General features: G+C 42.2%; 1 protein-coding gene across 1 annotated transcript; it reads right to left on the bottom strand.

Annotated features, from left to right (window-relative positions):
- Positions 1 to 580: 580 nt before the first annotated feature.
- On the bottom strand, positions 581 to 22,452 carry inpp5d (inositol polyphosphate-5-phosphatase D). Its single transcript, XM_076278870.1, has 27 exons — positions 21,913 to 22,452; positions 20,778 to 20,841; positions 18,461 to 18,596; positions 17,779 to 17,938; positions 15,048 to 15,188; positions 14,792 to 14,882; positions 14,566 to 14,643; positions 14,332 to 14,409; positions 13,839 to 13,962; positions 13,570 to 13,676; positions 13,173 to 13,275; positions 12,503 to 12,699; positions 11,528 to 11,645; positions 10,948 to 11,044; positions 10,237 to 10,375; positions 9,632 to 9,740; positions 9,062 to 9,150; positions 8,554 to 8,635; positions 8,260 to 8,349; positions 7,899 to 8,009; positions 7,262 to 7,341; positions 6,351 to 6,438; positions 5,652 to 5,798; positions 5,327 to 5,387; positions 4,602 to 4,814; positions 2,920 to 3,416; positions 581 to 964 (listed from the first exon to the last, which is right to left on the bottom strand). Exons 1-27 carry the CDS (start codon positions 22,050 to 22,052, stop codon positions 915 to 917), a joined length of 3,390 nt encoding a protein of 1,129 aa, XP_076134985.1. The 5' UTR covers positions 22,053 to 22,452; the 3' UTR covers positions 581 to 914.
- Between the last annotated feature and the right edge of the window lie 1,582 nt (positions 22,453 to 24,034).

Here is a 24,034-nt window from a genome sequence, read left to right as displayed (position 1 = left end):
CTTATTCAAAATGGCAAAAACACTAAAAGTGATGGATGCTGAAGAACAGGCACAGGGACCATCAAGTGCTGAGCCTCCTGTTCCTATTCAAGTAATTTCAGGTGGGAGAATGAGACTGTACAAATATACAGCTTCAACTATCTCAGAGATAAACTCAGTGTATTGCTGATTAAAGATGTTTACTTTTTTTTTTTAAATGTCCTCTCAGCTCAACTGTAAGACAAACAGTCACAGGGGTGGGGTGCATTTCCCAAAACCAGTTGCTAACCTGTTTGCAACTTACTTGGTTGGCAATGGGAAATTACATTGCAACCAACAAAGTTGCTAACTTAACAGCTATGGTTTTGGGAAACGTGCCCCTGTAAGAGAACTGTGTGGATGACTTTATTTGCATCTAAAGGTTGAGGGGGCAGAGAGGGCTTGTTGCGACATAATGAGTACATTTCTAGATAGCCTAACTCTGGTCTGGTGTGGAATCCACTGCAGGCTAGACTCGTTGACTTGACAACAGCAGCACTAGTCACCACAGCATGCTTATTTCTGATTCATAACAACTAACTTGAGGCATTGGATTTAGAGATTCCACTTAAACACACTTTTATTTCGCAATCCTTCCACAAAGCAACATGATGGCAATCAGCACAGGAATAGTTAAACTGGTCAACATGAAGGCAACGGAAGACTCCAACGGAAGACCAGAGCTGAAGGCTGGCTATGGCTTAAGGCATAAAGGTTAAAACAAATAGCGCACGTTGTCTGTTAATGCATTTAGGCCAAATGTCTTGGAAGTGTAACAGACTGGAACTTGCAGTGCCATGTATACAGTGATACATAGGTTTGTGCTTCGTCCTCGAGGAAACACATTTTGTCCATGATTCCAATATGGAGCGAGGAACAGCACGTGGCACTTGTGGTCATTTCATTGGTCGTCCCATCTTCTGAGCTGGGGGCAGCTCGTGATGTGCTGCAAAGAGATAGAGGAGGAGGGTGAAGATTAACTGATAGCGAGCTGATCAACAGTGATACTTCACTATGTGGAATCAAGAAGAAACAGCAGCTTGTGGACATTGATCACACAAATACATGGAATACATGCAGCTTGAAAGCAATTGTGTACTTTTAAAGCTATTACAGGCTATTCAAGTATATACAGTATTCAGTGGAAGAAAGGTTTCAGCATAACATCCTCTCACAGTTCTTATAAATGATTACTGATTTTCACACAGCTTGACCCTTCAGCACACCACCCCATTATGATTTATAAACATGTCTGAGTCAAACCAAATGCTTTTAAATTCACTCTAGCACTAGTTTCAGAGATGACAGTGTGAGGCATTTCACTGATGTATATTATATGCTAATCTTGTGATTTACATTAGATTAATTTTTTATTACTGCTGAAAGAGCAATGAAAGATTCATCAAGTGTCATAGCTCCGCAATGTCACAAGAGATTTAATACATTATCATTCACGTCTTATTATGATGATAGGTTTAGTCAGAGTTTAGGATCAGGATTCAAGATTTTTTTTTACATTTTTATTTCTTCTTCAGTAATTTTGTGCTTTCCCGTGACACTGAAAGACCGGGCTGCACTAAACTTGGTGGGCATGTAGCCCCACAAGTATAATACAGAACCATTGTTTTGATCCGTTCCCCACCCGCTGCACCGGGCCCCCCGAAAGGAGGGTAGGCCGAAAACAGTTTTCTGTGTATCTCGAGAACCGTAGGGCCTAGGATGACCAACGTTTTTCATATGTTGGTCTCAAGGGGTCATGTCAACCCATCCCATATCCACTCATTTGAGTTATAGCGCCACCTAGTTAAAAATGAAAAAGCCAAATAGAGGCATAATCGCAGGTATCTTTGGCTGACATGTTCAAAACTGCACAAAATGTAAGGAGTAGGATCATTATTACACCCTCTGAATGCATGCACCCTCAGTTTCATGGAATTCCGTTCACGGGGGGCCATACAATAAATGAATATATGTGTACATTTAGTGACAGAACACCAATCGGCCTGTAGATGGCTAGAGACAGTTTTCTGAATATCTCAAGAACCGTAGGGCCTAGGATGACCAAATTATTTTTGTATGTTGGTCTCCAGAGGCCGTCAACACATCCCATATCCACTCATTTGAGGTATAGCGCCACCTAGTTAAACATGAAAAACATGGCATTGTAATGACAGGTATCTTTGGCTCACAGGTTCAAAACTGCACAGAATTGTAGGATCATTAGGCCACCCTCTGAATGCATGGCAAGTTTTGTAGAGTTCTGTTCACACACACACACACACACACACACACATAAACACACACACACACACACACAGGCACGCACACACACATAAACACACACACGAAGAACATACACACACACACATGCACACACACAGGCACACTCACACTCACACGCACGCAGACACACACAAACAAACACACCCACATGCACACACTCAAAAAAAGTCATACACATTCAGGCAAGCAGGCACGCAGGCACACACACACACACACACACACACACACACACACAGATAAACACAGACACATACACACACTCAGTGCTCTGCGCTGCTGCCGTTCTGCTGCCGAACCATAGAGAACAATAGGAAACCCAAGCTCCAATACTCTCCAATACTCTACTAATGAGTGTTTTGGATGAGGAAGGATCACTGAACATTTCACAAGTAGTGGTCTGCAGCTGCGTCAATCACCACACTCTTGGATTAAACTAGGTGGCTCTTGATACCTAACTTGGGGACTCATTATAATAATAATAATAATAATAATAATAATAATAATAATAATAATAATAATAGCTTAAATTTATATAGTGCCTTTCAGGATACCCAAGGTCGCTTAAATTATGTGAAGATGGAGGTCTTCTAAAGTCAGGACAGACGTAACTCTTCCTACCTTCTTTGGGGATGGGCGGGTTGGGCCTGCTGGGCCCGCGTAGCTTGTTGGGCAGCTCCGAGCTGTCCCTATAGTCCCTGGGTTTGAACTGAGGGGCCCCCGCCTGGCCCTTCATGGGCAGAGGAGGCCTGGCCGCCATGCCCATGCCCCCCTCGGAGCGCGAGGGCACCACGGGCTTCTTGGTGTAGGACTGAGGCTGCAGGCCCCCACCGCTGGGGGCAGACGTGGTGGACGCGGTGGACGTGACGGAGGACGGCTGCGGCTTGGTGTCGGAGTAGGTGTAGGAGCGGTTGCGGGGCGAGGGCGTGGGCGGCGCCCGGTCCGAGGAGTCGCCCCAACCCTCAGAGGGCTTGGGGAAGGTGAAGATGGCCTCCGGAGGGGAGAGGTGGTCTCCCTTGCGCGGCGGGGGAGCGTCTGCGTCTTTTCCCCCTCGGGAGGTCATGGAGCCGTACAGAGGATTGTCGAACATTTCTGCTGGTATGTCATCCTCGGGTTTACTGGGTACACGAATAAGAGGAATAAATCAGGACAGAGGAACAGGAAACACACGATTCCAGAAGGTACCTTACTAAGAACACAACAGCTGATCTTTGGAAGAAAGGAAGTCACACTTTTCATTTCAGCAGGCTTCTGGAGAAGTCACAAGACTACAATAGGGTTGGAAAACAACACTTAAAAGAAAATGAACAACTCTAACCCAAGAAAATCAACACATTCTACTTCTAAGTCTGAGACCACCACAAGTCGATTCCGTATTCTACCACTCTTTCGACCAAAACGTTTACTAGCGCACCCAACCTGTTTTCACAATGTGGGAAACTTTTCTCCATCGCCTCCTTTTGAGTGAGGGTAAAAAAGATTGATTATCTCTGATGGACTAATTAGTGTAGCTGTGCAGCCAGATGGTATAATCAAGAGTAAAGTCCAGATCTCCATGAAAAGTAGGATTTTAGGAGGTTGAGGCAGAGGTGAGTGAACATTTTTGTTCAATTTTGTCTATTCTGAACAGCTAGAGAAAAACACTTTCTTTAAAGGCCTACACACACGGCCGGCAACGCGACGGCTATTTATGGCAAGCGACTGGCAAAATTGAATAAATTGAATTGTGCTCATTGTGTGCTTCACCTCAGTGTGTTTTCACTGTGTGCTGTGTTTTTCACTAATTCACGGAAGGGATAAATGCAGAGACCAAATTCCTTGTATATGCAAGTATACTTGGCCTATAAACCTGATCTATTGAAGTGAATGGGGAAGCACACACAGCAAGTGGAACGACGGCGCGACCGTCGCCATCGCATCGCTCTAATCGCCCCCTTTCTATTTTTCCGGGCAATTTCGATACATCATAATTGAAAACAGCTGTCTGGTCAGTGTATCTCCACTGGATCGATGGGTGATCGTGTTGCCAGTAGCGTGTGTAGTAAAGCGATTAACAAAATTCCACCGTCGCGTTTGACTGTCGCATTTCCGGATGTGTGTGACAGCCTTTACTGTCTATGGTAAAAATGAGCCTATCTGGGCCCAGTTAGACATAGAAACAGAATTATCAGCTCATTATTGCATCACTTCCTAAGAAACAGATAAGGGCATTAAATCATGTCACTGATCATTATAGCAAGGGACAGTCTAAGAATGTCTACAGCGGATAAATACCATGGTATCAGCCAATCAAATGTACTCACCCAGGCTCACAGGCCTTGCCCGTGGGACTGCGTACACCGTGCTCGTAGGTCTTTTTTGGGGAGACGTTCCCGACACTGGAGTCCTTGGAGCAATGCGAGTAGGCACTGCCTTTTTTCTCAGGCATGCTGTAGCTCCAGCCCTTGTCCACCTGGCTCTTGTAGCCCACCCCCATGTAGCTGGGGTTGCTGATGTCCGCAGCACTCATCATTGACCTGTAGGAGAGGCACTCAGAGGCTAATTCTTACAGCACTAATATGTAGGATTCATGAAGCATGTATGTCTTTAATTTAGCAAATCTTCTTAACACTTAAATGTTGATGCTGCACAGTCTTATAAAGGGATATATCCACAAAGGATTCTCACTATGTAGATTATTACAGTAGTTGCTAGCACAAAGTGTGGTATATGTTTGCCACGAAAGACTGATGGACTGTTAGCTAGTTAGCTCACTTGTTTAAGACAAAAGTCTTTATGACAGCAAGTGGGTACAGAGGCATGAATACAGGGATTTGTCACAACAGAAAGCACCCACTGGTTTGAAATGTTTAAATAGCAACAAAACAAATCTGTAGATCTCTATAACCCTTAGAAAATGACTGCACGAGGTAGCAAAAGAGTAAAGTTATTAGTGTAGAGAAATCCAGACCTTTACACTGACAGAATAGCACTGGATGGTTACAGAAACTGAAGGAAAGAGAGGAGAGGAGAAGCCATTGAGTCTCACCTGGTGTAATCCCCTTTGCCTCGGGGAGCTCCTGAGTCATCTCTCTCCACCTTCACAAAGTCTGAAAGCACAGGATGAATATCCATGTTAAATCAAATGTCTGAACGGTGACCCTTTGATATTCACACCATGGGTCACTAGATTCTGAAAGAGGAATCATCCAAGCTCCCACAAAAGATATGATTCTCAAAGGACATTGTGAGATTCCCATTGTGAGCATTAAAATAATAAGGCCTACGTGACTATTGTGGTGTAGGCATGTGGGTGTTTGCACTGTGTGCGGAAGAGTGTGTGTGTGTGTGTGTGTGGTTACAAGGTTACCCACCGTACAGCTTCTCGGTCTGTTTGCCCTCTGAGGTATGGACCTGTATGCCGCCGGACAGTGTCCCCGTGCGCTCCCCATGGTGGGTCAGTGTGACGTGGAACTCCGTGTAGGCACTCTCCGCCGCACGCAGCGCCACACAGCCCTCACCTGAGGAGTCCAAAAACAACATGCGTCCATTCCAAGCCTACTGTACGGGCAGATTGGACTGAGAGATCTATGCATCCAAAGGCTTAGTGTGCGGAGCAAGAATAGAAATAAGCCATGATGGTCATCGTTGAGATGCTCTTTGCTGTAGTTTGAGTTGCAGCCCTATGCTAATGTGTGTTTCATGTTTTAGCAAATCAAGCTCTTCTTTAGTATCTAGGCCTCACATAAGCACCAACATGAGTGTAGTGCACACACCACCTTCGAACCCTTTTACTGTCACCATATAGATTTCAATTCAGTTCTATTTTCATCAGCATTGCTGAATAAAATTCATTGAAAGATAGGTAAGCTTATCACTACTAACGTAATAAGCACTGTCCTGCCACTGTCTCACAAACAGATACAAGTAGGTCAAAAACCCTTACCAAGATATCAGTCATCCTTACGTCACTAGTCATTAACCCTTTATACCTCACACACCCTTAGGCCTTACACCAAAATCTCTCCCAACTCCCCCATACACACACACACACCATGGCTGTGGTCACTCACCATACGACTCGTCACAGTCTGTGGACTTGATGCTGATCAGGATATGCTGATCTAGCAGGTACTCCGGGTCAGCGATGATGGGAATGAGCTGACCAATGACAGGGAGTGGAATTATACACACTCCCAGAATACTTATCACAAAACAACAGATGTGGACAAGATGCAGGGGACGGAGAAGTAAACTGCACACGTCAGACTCTTAGTACGCTTTTGGAATTGTTATAGAGAGCAGGGCTCCTGAGTGAATGTCTCTCTTTATCAGTGGACAATACATACTTCCTGAACATTAATGTATGACCCCTTACACTTTTAAACCCATGCTGACAACAGTAACACATAGCATTAGGCTTAGTGTTAGAGCAAAAGCAAGGGCCCAAAATTCCCAAACAATGCAGTATACAGTCTATACAAATACTGTAGATAGTCCATTCCTCACTGTAGTGACACTACAGCAACATTCTGTATTGCTGGGTTGACAAAAGGATTCATAAGGCCATGAAGAGGACACAACACCTTCATAGGTATTGCAACATTCTTATAAGCGCCATGTTCATGTGTCATCACAAACATTAAATAATTAGAGTGACAGCGTATCATGTTACAACGAGCTAGAACAGGGATTTTAAACTGTTTTTGACCACCATTGGACTAAGAGAACAACTTATGATGAGGAATATATCAGCTACAGCTGTAAAGCAAATCGGTGTGCTGGATTTATAACTCAGGAACGAGAGCATCATAATGCGGCAAAATAATTGTTGTAACTCAATTATGCTGTTTTCCTAATTGTTGGAAGTCATAATTGAAACTGAAATGTGATTTTGATTAATTGCACTTCTCTACTTACGTCATGTCAGACTGCCAACCAGCTAAAGTACATTCAAGTGCATGCATTCAAGTGCCTTAATTACCTCCACTTGATTTCCAAAGCGCACTTTGATGGAGCCCTCTGCATAGTCCTGATTCTCCCCCTCCGGGCTCTTTACAAACTCTATAAGGAAACACATTTACACGGCTAGTCAGAATGCACATTCCAATTCCATTCCTCAAGGCGGTTAAAACTGGCAAAGTCATTTCAAGTACTGTTCAAATATTGTGTTTGGATGCTGATTACGTTACATTATTCTTGCACTGCTGATTACGTTACTTTATTCTTGCACTGTTGGACTTACTTATTTGCACCATCACCATGACACTCACTCTCATAGAGCACTTTACCATGCATATGGAACTACAGGCTCAGTCCCTGCCCTGTCACTGCAAGAGCCTCATGCTTGATCATCCTTAAGCACACTATGTGGATATTTGATTTAGTTTTTTTTAGTATTTTTAGTATTTCATATTTTAGTATTTTTTATTTTCTACTGTCTCTATTGTGCAGTGGAGTTTTTTATATGTATATACTTATATTACTTTTTCTGCTGTAAGTGCATGTTGTGTGTGATGTCTGTATGCTACTGAGGCCCTGAATTACCCCTTGGGGATCAATAAAGTACCTATCTATCTATCTATCTATCTACATCACACATGTGAGAGCCGAGGCCTTACTTTCGAGACAGCTGGAATGAAACTCAATGAAGAACTTGGTCTTGGACTTCGTCATGAGGTTGGCGACGCAGTTCATGAACTTAATCACTCCCTGAGTATCCTTGGTGGGGTCTAGGTAAAGTTGGTGCACATTCACACACACACACACACAAACACACACACACACACGCACACACACACACACACACACACACACACACACACACACACACACAGACACACACACATTCACTGTCTGTGAATTGTTTCACCACACTGGAAATATGATGGTGATTCGAAGAATTATGATGTCCTGGCATACTCTCATTAAAAAAAACAGGCTTAAATTCTAGATCTTGTTTAGTGAGGAGATGCACTTTACCATTTTTGGAGATGAACTGAGAAGCCACACCGACATCAAACGTTGCAAAGACTGGCGAGTGGTCACTGGTCATGATATCATTGGTGCAGCCTACAGTTGAACAGGCGGTGCACCGCACATGTTAGATTAAAGAGGATAAATATAATATAATAATATAAGATAAACATGGGCAATCTAGCTCTTCACACATTTGTGAAGCAAAAACGCATGTGATCCCAAACCAAAACTGCCCCCTTACGAATGCAGAGACTCGGAGGGTCACCCGTGGGAGATTTGGCTGTAATATGGACTCACCGTAGGAGTGACAGACCACATGCACCAGGGGGTAGGACTTGCGCAGCACGCGGTCGCACCAGGAGGGGAGGTTGTATTTTGTCTGTGGGCAACAGAGACAAGAGAGTGGGAGGAAGTGAGTCTCTCTGAAACCGTGCTCAAAAAGGGTACTGGGTCTTTGTGAGCCTTCCAAAGCCTCCACAGGGTGGAGCACACAAGCACCACACGCCAGTCTGCCCTCAGCTGCCCCACCTGCACCCAGCCCCACTGAATCCCTCAGCAGGAAATCATAGGCCATCTCCATACTAGATATCACAAGTCATTTTATGAAGCCCCAATGAGAATACAAGTCTTAAATAAATATTAAGAAGCTGAATACCTGGATTTTTCTTTAGGTTGCATGGCATGTTATAGGCTGTATTTTGAATTATTAATGTTTGAATATTCAAACATTAATAGTGATGACAATGATTTATTAATTTATGAAAATATTTTTTTTTGTTGAAGTGGAAAAGAGCACTGAGTTTACCCCGGTGGCTTTGGCCTTCGTGTAGGCATATTTCTCCCGTGTCTCTCTCTCAAAGCGATACGTGGGTGCAAAAGTGATTTCTTCCTCCTCTGAAAGACAAAAACATGACAATATTTAGAGTGGCCAGACATGAAAATTAGGTTATCTTGGTTTTAGTAGCATATTCATTCCCAATCAGTTTCTCTCAATAAAGCACTTTACGTTTACAACCCTTTCCATCAAGACACGTGTGAAAATGTGGTGCATTTCTGTGGTACTGAAGAACTTCATCTGCATCTTTTTGCATGTTTGCACATACAGAAAAGATGCAAATGAGTGCCATTGTATTAACCAACAAGAGCTTACTTCTACGGTGTTTGCATTCTAGGGTGTTTGCATACATACACCAGTACAGGTCCCAGACTTTGTTCAAGGAATTATCAGACAGATTGTAGAGCTGCATTTATAAATAGCTGGTTGGGGGTTTCACATGTGGTTAAAGTGAAAGTGCATTCTTTGAGTCTGTGTGTCTTTAATAGGCTTTCTCTCCTCTTTTTCTCTGTGTGTGTGTGTCTCTGTCATTCTTCTCACCATAGTGCAAAAAGACCTTGGCCTCGTTGCGTTCCATGGTGAGCTGGTCGCTCCTTAGGAGTTCCTGGTACTGCTGCTGTTTGATCTTGGCCACAATGGCCTCCGCTTCCTGCAAAAGGGGGTGAACAATGCAAAGCAGTCTTTTCTTCCTGTCCGGGTGATGTCAGCAGCGGCTGAATTTAACCGCTTGCAGGGAGACGGGGGAAACGTGCCCTACTGTTTTAATGTGCATGAAGGGCAGGCCTCCACTAAGGGCCACGGAGGCTGCTTTTATTTGAAGCTTAAGGTTTTAGCCTTTTTTTCACGAGTCAGAGAGTTGAGAGGGGATGACCACCCATAGAACAGAGACAACACAAACACTTACATTTTATTTTTTTTTGTCAACCCTGCTGTTAAAGAATACATGCTGGGCTGAGAAAAAGGCGATGCATTGAGGTTGCAAAGCATGGAATGACTATTTGTCTGCCATGTCTGGCACTGTTTTTAAATGGTTGCTAAAAAGTGGCTGTGTACAGCTAATAGGAACTTGCAGAGGCATACAAAGAGAGGATTTTTTTTTTTTGGGGGGGGGGGGGGCATTTAATAGGGGTGCAAATTGGTCTTACAGTAGATGGCAGGTCGATCCGGTAATTGAGATCCCCCAGCCAGAAGAGATGTGTGAAGCGATGAGTAATATCAAAGGGGTTGAGCTTCTTATCACCCAGGTTCAAGAAGCGTAGGATGTTTGTGTAGTTTTGGTTTCGCCTGGCAGAGAACAAGAAGATAGCATCAGTGGGTGCAAAAAAAGTCCGCCGATCAACCTTTATGCTTAAGTCATTTATGTGTTGTAGCACTGTTAACATAAATAAAACTGTCTATTTGAGCACTATATTGAAATAGTGAATGTGGCAGACAGAGGAAGGCCACAAAGCAGGTTGTTTTAAAAATACAAATATGGTTTCCACACTTTGTGGTAATCAGATGGGCTCAAAGATATGATAGTGCATTTTACCTCTGTGGTAATAATGCTGGATATAACATGAACCGAAACTGCTCGGTAAAGTTATATTCGGTAAAGAGTTATATTCTTCTAACAGTTCCAACTCTTTATTTTACACTTCATGCATGCCACACAATAGGCCTACATTTCAAATTCCAAGAACGAGAACATAAGAATTCAGGGTATGACTCATTTGTGGTTGACACATTAGATAAATTTAACTGTTTTAAAACTAGGGTTGTGTATTTACACCTGTAGATTTTCAATTTTTATTTTATGTAACACGTAAACCTTCAGTAGGTCATTAGAGATGACCTTTGCTATGAGTCACACCTACCTGAGTTTCTTCTCGCTTCCTGAGGTCAAGTGACTATTAACAAACCCGAAGGACGTGCCATTGAACATGAACGACACCCCAACAGCACCCTTGTTTCCTGAAAGCACAACCAAGAAAGTGTCGACAAGAAGACAGCAAAAAGGAACGGGGCAGGACAATTTGTGTTCGGACCAACAGTGCAGTGGCAGTGGAAAATGAATCAGACGATGAATCAAAAGTAGGTGACTAAATAGTGAGTAATAACACAGTAGCGGGGGCATCAGAAGGTCGTGGGAGGATTCCAAGGGCCCTGCACTGATAGAGGGCCTTCACAGAACATAACCATCATTATTATAACTGGGTGTGTGTATGTGTGTGTGTGTGTGTGTGTGTGTGGGAGAAGGGGGGGGGGGCGCAAGCATAATACTCTTTCATAGGGCCCAAAATTTCTAGCGCCACCCCTGCAGGCTTGCATAGATACTATCTGATTACAAATGGCACTCTGGTGAAGATTGGTACAAGTGTATATACCACAGCAGCGGGGAGAGAAGACAGTGCAGAAGATTGGTCACACGTACAAAAAAAAAAAGCAAGTACTAACCCAGAGCGTTGGCAATGCCTGTCTTGACACTATCTGAGAAGATGTGTGAAATGCGGTTCTCGTGCTCAGGCTTGGCCAGCACGATGATTCTGATGTTCCACAGCGTCTGGGTTGCCACCTGCCACCACAGCAACACAGGACACATCAGCACTACTGAACTGGACGAAACTGGCAACACAGTCGTTTAGGAAATAGCCTACTATTCACTTTGCGTAAAGGAAATAATTTTCCTAAATTCAAAATAGATGAAAACAGAAAAGCCTGAACAAAGGTAAACACATACCAGTATACAACATATGTAAGATGCTCTATATAATATTACTGTAGTTAAAGACTGAAGATTAAGTTTGTGTTGTAGTCATCTTGAGCAGAGTTAGTTCTAGTGTACCACTAACCCTGGCCCTCTGACTGGTCTTCATGGCTCTGACCACTCTATGCACCCATTGCAGTCTTTACAGTAGCCACACATTGACCGTAGGTTGAGTTTTGTTATTATTCATTTAAACCTGGCGTGGCAGTGGGCTATAAAGACCTACTGTACATAATGTATCTCAAGAGCCATTATCAACATAACATTTAAGTGTCACCCTCCCTCAGACACTTCTCCAGACACACTGTCACTGAGTCATCCGCACCCTACTTGATACCCTACTTGATACCCACTAGTTTACATCATACTCCAACCTCACGTTATTGCCAGCTATGCAAGCACAGCCTGTAGCCCTTCCTAGGAAAGGTGAGTAATGGAAGTGATATTTAGCAGACACTTTTATCCAAGGCAATCTTATTTAAACCCAGCTCCACTGTTTAGAAGGTGGTGATGAACATTCTTTTTTCTGACTGATCTTGAGAATGAATAATGTATCTTCTTTAATCTTCCCCTGCTGGTTTTGTCTCTTTTTAATGCTGAGTGCTGTACAAGACTGGGCTGTAACATAGATGAAGAGATGTTTGACGGAAATAGCCAACACCGACCTGCTTGAAGCTGATGTTGGTGATGTCTCTCAGTGCACCCTTGACTATGTCCATCCACTCCTTCTCCCCCAGCGGGTCCTCCTGTGTGCCTATGACGTAGATGTCATGAGGGATCTGATTGGCCGTGTCGTCGCGTGTCCTCCCCTGACCCTTGGACTGGAACCAGGATGTGATGTTGTGTGGTGGATTGGCATTGCCTGCAGTGAGAGAGCAATGAGAGATCCCTCAGAGAGAACCCAGATCATTTCTTAGACTCAGAACATTCAAATCAAAGCTACAATATAAAACAAGAACACAATTACAAAGTGTTGTGCACCTGGGTTTGCATTGTAAACAAAGTAATCAAAGAGACAAATCCGGGAAGCCCTCCGTTATGTATATAGACTGAACTAAGTAGAACTAAGTAAGCCATTAGTTGACTGATAGAAGGTACAAAGAGATATGAGACACAACATGATGTCATCACACCATGAAGTCGTATGCACCCCTTAATTGCATAATTTATGATGTCATAATAAATATGTTTTGCATCAAATATTTTTTCAATACTTTATTATATTATACTATATTTCACCTACACTTTATGTCAACATCTATACACAGTTTATACATCTCTCCATAAAGATATGCATCCCACTGACGGAGAGCAATAATCAATGTGATTATATACCCATATTCCAGGTGCCCACGAAGATGGTGATCATGTCTGGCTCTGCTTTGCCTGAATGCTTGTTCTTCATCTGCTGGAGAAGCTGGCAGAAGCCCTCTCTTTTCTGAAAAACACACACACACACACACACACACACACACACACACACACACCCACACACACACAGACACAATAGAATGGAAAGGAAAATGTACAGATTAGTAAGCGGTGTAAACCACACGACTTTATCGCATGTTCGCATTCTGCTGTGAGAATGTACATGGAAAGGAAACAGCAATACCAGTAGTCTACACACTGAGCACTGACACCACACAGCACTGACACCACACAGAGCACTGACACCACACAGAGTGAGGCACATAGCACTTTCTCTCCATGTCTTCTAGGACTAATATACCTTAGAGTCATCAAAGACAAACTCCTTTCTCAGTGTCTTCTCTTTTTCAGTCTCAAGCACAACCACCAGTTTGGTGTGCACCTTCTGGGACTTCACTAACTGCAAGACTGCAAAATGACAAAATGTAAAAATCAGCAACAGAGACCATATACACTCACACCCTTCCACACAAAAAGACAACGATGCAAATGAATTTGTATAGATTTTTTATTTAACTGTAAGTAAAGTAAAAAGTTAAAAAAAAATAAATAAAAAAAAACAGAACTTACTTTTAATGTGCGTAAAGTATTTGTCTTCTGGCCCGTCTTTGGATTTCTTGAGGAACAACTTTCCACTCTCCACATCCACTTTTAGGAACATTTTGGTGGAAAGGCCTATTGACTCTGATTTCACCTGTTTGCACAAAAAAAGAGTTCAGAATCATCTCACTGCACAGATATATTTTATCAGCAATTTTATAGCAACCTTGTATCATTTTGTTAAAAAATCAGTTTAATAAAGCAAATTTCAAGAATAAATAGCAAAACCATATGGCCAGGCACAGTGTCACACATTTATCAAACAGATGAGAGTTATTTTTGTCTGATTTGGATGGGGGAACTTTAAAACAATCTTTTTAAGGGACTTCCCTGACACAAAAAGGTCAACTAATAAAATTTGTCATGTTAGTCTTCCCTTTTCCATCTCTTGACAGCATATAATATTGTAATTGTAGAAATATGTCACCCGATATGAAAATGATTTAGCATATTTTTCACACACCTCAAATATGGCAGGTGGTATGAGCGAGTTCCTGTGACCTCCATCATATCCAACAGACTCAAACACAGCATTTTTGGTCTAGAAGATCAACAAGAAAAGATATTTAGGACACACATTTCATTTAAAAGAATGTAGAAGATTAAATATGGGAGTACAGTATTAACCTCATTGTAAGGATATTCATAACCTTAACGTAATACCTGATACCTGATAAATGAATTTATGTGGATTTACCTTATCCTCTATTGAGTACAGTAACTTAGTCAGCTGTTCAAGCTTGAAGGCCACCGACTGGCTTGGATCAGTAGAGTGCTAAAAGTACAAACCCATAATGCATATGTTACAGCATATTAAAGAAAAATTGTTTAACAATGTAGGCTTCCTTATGTTGAACCAGAGGACAGGAGTCTATCCCCTTGCCCCATGTTAACACCAACTAGTTCATGTTATTAGCACCCACCTGACTCCTCAGTCTCCCAGCTCCAGGTGACATCGGCGGATCAATAACCCTCTGAAGAGCGTCCAGACTGGGCAGTGTGCGGCTAATTTCACTGCGCACAGAGAAGGGGCAAAGTTATGGACGCATGCATGCTAAACTGCTAGTGCTAGGCCTACTTCTTGTGCTTATCGCGGCTTTAAATCAGATATGCTTCATTCTGTTTGTGTAAAGGTACAGTATTTTGCAAGATTACAATTCACAAGAGGGTTAGGCCTACCTGTTCAGATTTTTGCAGATGTGGAAGGTAAGCTTCTTCAGATTTGGCAAGGTGGGGTTGCCGTTCTGCACCTGCTCTGCGTCAACGGCGATATTGTAACGGAAGTACTCCAGAATAGACTTTTGATGGTCCTCGGGGATACTGACAATAAACAGAACACAAATAGACTAATCAGATGACCTAATGAGAATACAGAGTGACCGGCGCACACTGGTTATGCCTTACCCAGAGCATACATCAACATCTTTCACCATAATACTAGCCTACTCAAGCCTCAACAAGGCGTTCCTTAGCCTTGAAATCTAGACGCACCCTAGCGGCAACAAATTACATTTGCTGCCAGGGCTAGTCTAGCAACTCTCCGTTGGCTTGTGAGCTCGAAAAATTAAACTTCTATCAGGCCAATCAAATCGTGTATAGAGTTGTTAGGCGGGCTTAACATAATGATTGATGGCAGAGTTGCTACGTTTTGGCTTGAATTCCCTGCTACTTGAAAACAAATAAGATAATGTTGCTGTTGGCGAACAGTGTGACACAAGTTAAGCTTTTATTAAGTTGGCAAAAGTTTGAACTAGCCAACTAGCTCCGCTGGTGGGAAACCATGGGACTCATAGCGCTGTCCTATTGCGTGCAGAAGAAATTTGAAAGACAACCGATTATCCCGCCCCTCGGACTGAGCACTGCGAACGGTGAGTGCCCAGACCCTACATTTTAATGTGGGTCAGGCTCGTCAGGCTAGGCGTTCCTCGCAGTGCATGATAGAATGATCTTATGCCTTCTCTCTAGTTATATCCCTTTGGTTTTGCTTTGCATTCTCATACTGTGTTTCCTTTGCACTCATCAATTCACGAAACATTGAATTTAATTGCTAAACATCGACTCTCATTTACATCATGTAAATTAGCTGAATATAGCTGAATAGCTAGTAATAGCCAATTAGTTTTAGCCAATGTAGGCCTGGGTATTTCCCAGAATTGGGGCCTATTTCTGTCCACAGGGTGTAATTCTATTAAAAACACATTAAATCTAATAATGTTTAGCATCACTAATTAGTATAAAGAAAAACAAGCCTAGACTTTTTTAATGGTTGCTCCTACTCATGATTTAGACACATTTTATTGGTGTTTTATGGTACAATATCAGTGTTTTGGTGTTGTCCGCAACCAGAGTTTTCACATATTGTGCCATATCTCAAACATTATTTATCAAAAATTAATTTAAAAAATCATGCATATGAATTAAATGTTATCTGAACTAATGAACTGCATGCACACATTATGCATATATATGCATTTCCTGCTTTATTTTGCTTAATGTATACCTGTCCCATGGTTTAGCCGTCATTACCAGCACACTCTACATAAAAGCACTTTGCTACTGTTTTTTCATCAAAAAAATATTTGGTAACCATGGTCACCTAATATCACAGTGGAATACATGGGTGTCAAGCAGAAAGATTGATGCCTTGATGTCCAGAAACATAAGAAAATCTACTCTTTATCCCTCGTTTTGGGCATGTACACTTATTATGTGTCATTACCATACGCATTGTATTTCTGTATTTTTGAATATTCCTGAAATTGTAAAATTATTTTAATAGTTTAAATGATGTACATTACATGTAGAAAGCTAGCTACACTTGCATGGTGATAATTTTTGCTTCTCAGGGTAGTTTTTCGGTATAAATGTCATCACCAGCACAGTCATTACCAGCACATTATAGCTTGAAATGTAGTGGTAATGACGACTGTGTTGGTGATGACATTTTTGCAGATACATTTAAAGTACTCTTTTTAAAAGAAATACGTTTTTTTTTTTCACAAAGTCAGTTCAACTTGGGTTTCTAAATTATAAACATTTAATTGCAATAGATTACGATCAGTGATTTGTCATCACCGCAACAAATGTCATCACCATCACCATGCATATTTTTGCCAATAGATTATGTATAAATTACAATAAATTACATTAATTAGATATTTTTGACAATGTTGGACAGTCTAAATTGCCACTGGATGAAAACAGATATGATATATGGCATTTATTTCAAATAAATGAAATTCCAAGCCAGGGTCGAGTGAAAAAATCAAAAAATAAGATACTTAAACGACTATAATTCATGTTGTAAGTAAAATTCAACAATTCTAATAAGTTCAAGATAAAATAGACTTCATGTGAAACCATAATTGATCATTGATTGATCATTGATTGACCATTTCATCTTTAAAATGTACATATTAGATGATGTGATGGTAATGACATTTACCTGAAAAATGACAAAAAATCATAAATTCCCTTATATTGTGGTCTCAACCAAGCTCACAAGGTTACTCCTATCAAAATGACTGATAACTTGATGCATACCAATTAGTAAAATTTAGAATTTTATTTTTCAAAATTTCAGTTACCCAAATAGGCCCGAAATCTGAGAAATGCCCGCCTATGTGTGCAATTGAATCATGTCAGAGCAGGTATTCACTGTAGGCCAGGGCCAATCGTGTGGCAGATTCAGCCATTCTGTATTACAATAAATCTTAAACAGAAAAAGATGGTGACTAGCATGGGAAAACCCAGGCTAGATGGTGACAGAATTTAAATCCCCAAAGTGGCACATTATTCAGTGGATGTAGCCAGTGCACATGCAACTTGTGTTTTGTCTGGCTTTAGGATGTAATCTGTTGATCTAACAGCCTCCCCTTTTCTTTGCAGGTTTTAAAGAAGATGGGGATACCTGGCCATGTCTACATATTGCAGCCGCTGGAGGAAGGTTTCTGAGATGGAGGGGCGGGTGAGGTCGCTCCCCTTAGGCGGCTCCTCCTTGGTGTCATTCACAGATGTGGAGCTGCCGAAGTTCCTGGGGGGCAGCTGTGGAGGCAGGCTGGTCATTGGCTCTGTGGTGATGTCCAGAAGCAGAGAGGTAGGAGAGATGACATTTTTAAATCAGCCAGAATGAATGCACTTACTTATTGAACATGCAAGTTGCAAAGACATTGTTAGAAGAGTGAATATGGTTTTATTGTCAGTTTGGAACAAAAGTTTTTGAACAGTAAGTAAAAGTGCTCTGAAATGAAAAATATCTGCGCTCATCTGGTAAAAGGCGATGTAAAGCGTGTTTGAGGACACGCTTGCATGTGTGCATGACTGGGTGTGGATGTGGCTGATTGTAACCTTGGCTGAGTGACATTTATCACTTCATGCGTGGGAGGTGTGAAGGAGAAACACTTCAGAGCAGAGAAGGGTCACCACACAGTAAAACAGCTAACGCTTAACACTCAAAGGCAATCCCATGACTTGACTGGTATTTGAAGTATTATACTGTTTACCTCACACCAAAAATTCAAGCTGTGCAAGTGTAGAGCATCAGCAAGCATTTTAGAACGGGCTCCATGCTTTTAGATCAAAAGAGTTCTTACCAGGTTCCTCCTCCGGTTCCTCCTCTTTTTGCACAGGGTACTGTAAGCGAGTGACAAGGCCCATGTTTTCCTTGTAGTAGGCCTCCACCAGCTCAGGCAGCATGGAGAAGAAACGAATCGGCACTCCCTCAGAGGCCTAAAGTGAGTGAAGGAGTAAAGGCACCGAAGGAACAAAGAGTCTTAAAACCTCTGTGGCAAACACGAGACACAATCTTAACTTTTAAACGTATCAACACAAACACCATTACTTATACTGTAGAGTGGTGGCAGACGCCTTGCTTATCATTATTCTTGCACACTCTGTCAACAATGTCAACAATGTCGTTGCTTGCTCTTTTCTCGAGCCATCAAAACAAAATGATCATTCTGTAGTTCAGACACCATGCACTGTATTCCAAAGGCTTTGGGGCTTAATCCTCTGGTCACCTGACTGAGTTCCTCAGAATGCTGTGTGAGTGTTGTATTGTAGACTGCTCATGTGCAAGTCTTTGATCCACAAGTGTATAAGGCCAGTAGGTCTAAACAGGGGTAGGTTGCAATGTGAGAAAATCATCTTACACTTTCACAATTGCTCGCTAAATGTATTCATAGCAAATGTATAAGGCTTGGAGTCCAAATGTATGATGTCGATTAGCCTGAAGTAGAGCTGAATGACTTGGGGGAAATATCTAAGTGTGATTCTTCTGACTGATATTGCGATTGCAATATTGCTTAATTTCAAGATTCACTATACAATACATGTGATGAAGCAATACCAATTACCAATTAAATGCAGCCTTTGCAATTTTTCTAATTGCATTAGTTGAAATAGTGATTTTGACTTGATTTCGAGTCATCTTTTAGCCCTAGCCTGTTTTTTCTTATTTTGCCTATACATGTACTGTATGTGTGAAGGACAAAGCAAGGAAGCATTGACTTCATCTCCTTTCTGAGTCTCTAACAGTCAATGAGAAAGCTGTCAAAGATTACACAAACAATCTTTTTTGTCACACTTGTGAAAGATATTCTCACATGGAAAATGTTGAAAGCCTTTTTGTTGAAGACTTGACCAAACATATTATATGACACTTCAGTTGAAAAAGACTCCAGTTCCTGTAGAAGACATGAGGAACCTCTCCCAACCACACTGAAGGGCAGTTAAGAAATGGAGAGTCGCAGAATCAACAAAAAATTAAAGAGGAAGAACCTAATGAAATAAGACAGAGGATTTAACCAGGACGTAGTTCAAGGAAATTTTTTAATAGGTCATTGTCAGCCATGTTAGGTTGAATGCTTTGAATGATCCTTTAACCCAAAATGCCTCTTCAAGGCGGCCATTTTGAGACACAAATTTGCGTAGGGTCAATGTTTGTCCATTGAGGACCATTTCTGTGGAAGCTCTGTTTGGCATGGTCTACGGTACGAAGAGGCCTCAGTTTTGGTCAAGTCGACCTCTAAACAAAAGCGGCCAGCGGCGGCCAACGTTGCGCGAACGAGTCGTGAGCGTTAGCCGCGAGCAGACTAGGCGGGCAGAGAGAGCGTGAGCAGATGAGACAGTGTTCTACACTCGGGAAACGAGACGCCCACACACTGCTGGGGCCAAGCAGATAGAGCAGCTGAAGAGTCAGCTGTCACAAGGCAGGCCCCTGTCCTGTTACACATGCATGTCCACTTGGCTAAACAAATCAGATGGTTAATGTGTGGCAAGTGACTTTGGCTGATCAACGTGCAGTTTACTGAATGTACAAGCATTTAGTGAACTATTTTTGTTTTAAAGAATGATTGTAGGAAATATGGTTTTGTTTTGTTGGTTTTATGGGAGGAGGAGGGCACATTGTCACCAAATTGTGACCACATTTGTTTTCAGTGCCACAACTCAAGTTGAACGGGATGTAGCTGCTTTGCAGTAGCCTGTGCTGAGTACAATTCATCACTAACGAATATGGACTTTTACATTCTCTGCCATCATGACAACATTACAACATCACAAGTTGTTCTGTGCCTCCCTTGGTAAAAGCAGAAGTATCAAGCAGGAGACAAAGCCTGAAATAGCCAGTCAGCCCTTAGCACCTGCTTGGCTTACACCCTAAACACCAAGGACAAAGGAGATAATTCAGTGAATAGAAAGTGGAAATGTCAAAAGCAAATAGTTCTTTAAGAGCAAGTTCTTTTTTTTTTCTTTCAATATATCACACCAATATGCAATAACCAGCTAAAGATACCCCAAGCAAGGTATTGAGAGTGTGGTCCAACTAGAGGTCAAAATTGCTTCAAGCATAGTAAAGCCACAAGATAAACATACGATATAATGGCATCTGTGGACTAGCCATACCCTCACCTGAACAGAGAGCTTCCTCTCCTCATTAGGGAGGATTCTGTACGTATACACACAGTTCTGGTACCTGTGAGAGATGAAAAGAGAAATGAAAAATCGGATCAACCTTTGGCACAGAGATGTAGTCATCTGAACGTCATTCTACAGTCTAAAGCAGAATTTAGGCTTGTTTGACTCACAGTGCTTGCCTATGGCTTGACCTTTTGCCTAGCCACTAAATTTCCATAAAAGCCTCATATTATGAGAGACAGGATTACTTTCACTTTATCAACAGATGATATTACAAATGGAGATCAGATCGTCTGTCTATGACTGCTTAGTGTTTTCTGAAGGACTAGTTTCTTTAGAAGACTGAAATGCTAATTAGGGTTAGGGTTATTCTCAGATATGAAGCTAGCATGGCAGCATTTATCTTCATTGACTCTCGTCAATGATGATGAGTTTAATATCTTTGTGTCTCACAGAGAAGCTCAATATGAGATAAAGTGCTGATAAATGTTTCAGATGTCTAAAGAATGCCCTAAAGGCACGAGATGGAGATTACACCGAAATGTCTAACAGACTCATGGCCCTGGGTTGAGGGCAAGGCAAACAGAAGGAATGAATCAAATGTGCTTAATAGAATTAAAGGGTGCTCTTTGTATTTAGCCTTATGTAACGCCTGGGTCACATTGAGGAAGATATTCATACCAGAACCTCATGCGGTTGCACACTCCAGTGCAGTTACTTATGAATTAAAGTCTGTATTTAATGACCAGAAATAGTATCCTTACCTTGAAGAACCAAATGTGATATTATGTAACATATTAGTCTAAAATGCATTGATAGATATTTTCAGTTCATAACTCACTTAAACAGACCTTTCTGCAACCAGATATGCCTCCTCATAACATACAATTAACTCTTCATCTTTCTGTCACCATATTCTCAGAACACGATATGCATTGTAAAACTAACCAAAAACCATGTGTCCCTGAACACTGTTATGTGATGTACATGTGCATGTGTGTGTGTGTGTGTGTGTGTGTGTTTGTTTGTGTGTGTGTGTGTGTTTGTTTGTGTGTGTGTGTGTGTGTGTGTGTGTGTGTGTGTGTGTGTGTGTTTCTTTGCCTCAGCTGAGCAAGAGTGGTCTACTTACAATACACAAAGCGCATAGGCCCCTTGTATGGACTCGCTGTCTCGCAGGAGGAAGCTTCCATCCTTGCCTGCCTTGGAGAGCAGTCCCTCAGCGGTGGATCGTGTGATATTGCCATGGTACCATGGCTGGAGATTGGACATCCTGGCCCCCCTCCCGTCTCTAGTGGCGTCCCCCCGTCCTGTTTGCCAGTTCGGCCAGTGGGGGACACAGGACAGTTAGTCTGCTGCTGCTGCTGCTGCTACTGCTGCTGCTGTTGCTGCTTTCACACGCACCCCAGAGAACACGGAGGGGAACTCAGCCTGTCTTTGTGGTCCGGTTCATGGTGGCTTTCTCCTGCACTTTTTCGCTCTGTGTCTGTCACTCTGCTCCTCTGCCTATCTTTTGCTCTCTCTCTCTGTTTCTCTCTTTGGCTCTCTCTTTCTCTGTCTCTCTCTCTCTCCCTCTCTCTCTCTCTGTCTCTTCCTGTTACAGGAGCGAAAGCTGCAAAAAGGAAGCTGCCACAAATACAGCTGTGAACTTCCTCATTCTGCGCTTAAAACGGCTAACAAGACAGACTAACAGCACCGCACTACCATTCATTTCATTTTCACATGGCAGATAGTTGCTAAGGCTAACTCCACCCCTCCTCCAAGCAAACTAAGGCAAAGTCTTCACAAGGACAGGCTTTTATCTTTTAATTGTTGGCCACGGCTCCAGAACTCCTAAGTAATTATTAACCATACTAACTTCACGCTGAATAAAGAATAATTGTCTGTGTTTGTGTTTTAAAGGAGGATTAGGCACGGTGGAAAGTTGATGGCTGCAGAGGGAAAGTTCACATCCACCACACAGTCTGCAGAGCAGTGATAGGTTATGAGGTAGGTTGGCATTTAATCTGGCTGGGGGAGGGGGGTGAGGGAGGGAGGGAGGGGCTACTTCTGGTATCAGGAGGGAAGTCCTCTGAGGCGCTCTTAAGCAGAAACAACCCTTGGTCACTTGCTGTGCTGTTCTCCGTGACTCTCATCACATGTCCGTGGAAGTATTAATAATCCAAAGGTTTATATGTCCAAATAACAATAATTATAATTGCCATAATATGAATGATTGTTAATCACCAAGACAGTGACATCAGGTTTATTGTCTAATATATTAAGAGAGGTGTGGCTTCCTGGCTGTTTTATGACTGACTGAATGAATGACTGATTTTATGTCAAGTCCTTGCTCTCTTGAATGCCAATGTTTTGCACAGTAAAATAATATTGTTACATGGATACACATCTGCGGATATGTATATGTACAAACATTTTGGAATTGTTTGTGCATGTGCAAACAGTTACACATAACACAGAAACACACACACACACACACAAGGAAATATTAACTCAGGAACACGTGCATGCAAATGTTTCATATGCAAACATATGCATGCACACACACACACACACACACACTCTTTGTTAAGGTCCAACCTCTACTCTCTCTTCAGAGGAGGATACCCTAACATGCTCAGGCTGACAGGAAGTCTTGCAAAAATATGAGAGAAGAAGAGGAAGAAGAGACAGCTAGAAACCACAACGGGTGTCGCATGAAGAGAGAACCCAAGAGCTGTGTAAAGTCCCTCTTGACCTTGGGGTTTCCGCCCCACCTTTTTGTGTTAAAAAGACCAATCTGCCTCTTACACACACACACACACACACACACACACCCACACACACACACAGACACACACACACACACACTCTCTCTCTCTCTCTCTCTCTCTCTCACTCACACACACACACACACACACACTGGTATTCACACAGTCGCATATACATGTTCATTGTCACAATTGTCTTTCACAATCTCTCATGTTCTCACAAGCACATTTGCAGACTCTGGCAGCAGCCACTGTCACTGCGGTGCGGGCTACCATTGAATGCAGAAATGCTTCCGTCAGAGAATGAGGAAAACCACTTTGCCTGTGGTCATGAGTCTGAAAGGCTATTTTTCCCCATCTTCTTTACTTAATTTCATCTTAACACTTGATGAATCTTGCTTAGCAAGTTACCATTTGCAAAAGTAAATAGGTAAAGAATATGCATCTTTAGTGGTAGTGGTAATGGGCTTTAGTGGTCTCATTGTGTTGCAATGAGAATACTCG

Source organism: Alosa pseudoharengus, unplaced genomic scaffold, assembly GCF_046254945.1.
Source record: "Alosa pseudoharengus isolate Yale_2024_CS ecotype anadromous, Long Island Sound unplaced genomic scaffold, YU_APseudo_1.1 YU_APseudo_1.1_scf_11, whole genome shotgun sequence".
NCBI lineage: Eukaryota > Metazoa > Chordata > Actinopteri > Clupeiformes > Clupeidae > Alosa > Alosa pseudoharengus.
The sequence above is the reverse complement of the archived record's forward strand: the minus strand, read 5'-3'. Positions and strand labels throughout refer to the sequence as shown.

Coding starts and splice junctions, on each gene's coding strand:
- inpp5d (XM_076278870.1), bottom strand. CDS start 22,052: ATGTCCAATCTCCAGCCATGGTACCATGGCAATATCACACGATCCACC. Junction 18,597..20,777: donor AGAGGAAGCTCTCTGTTCAG/GTGAGGGTATGG, acceptor CACTCACTTTAG/GCCTCTGAGGGAGTGCCGAT. Junction 8,010..8,259: donor TCAGTTCATCTCCAAAAATG/GTAAAGTGCATC, acceptor AACTTTACCTAG/ACCCCACCAAGGATACTCAG.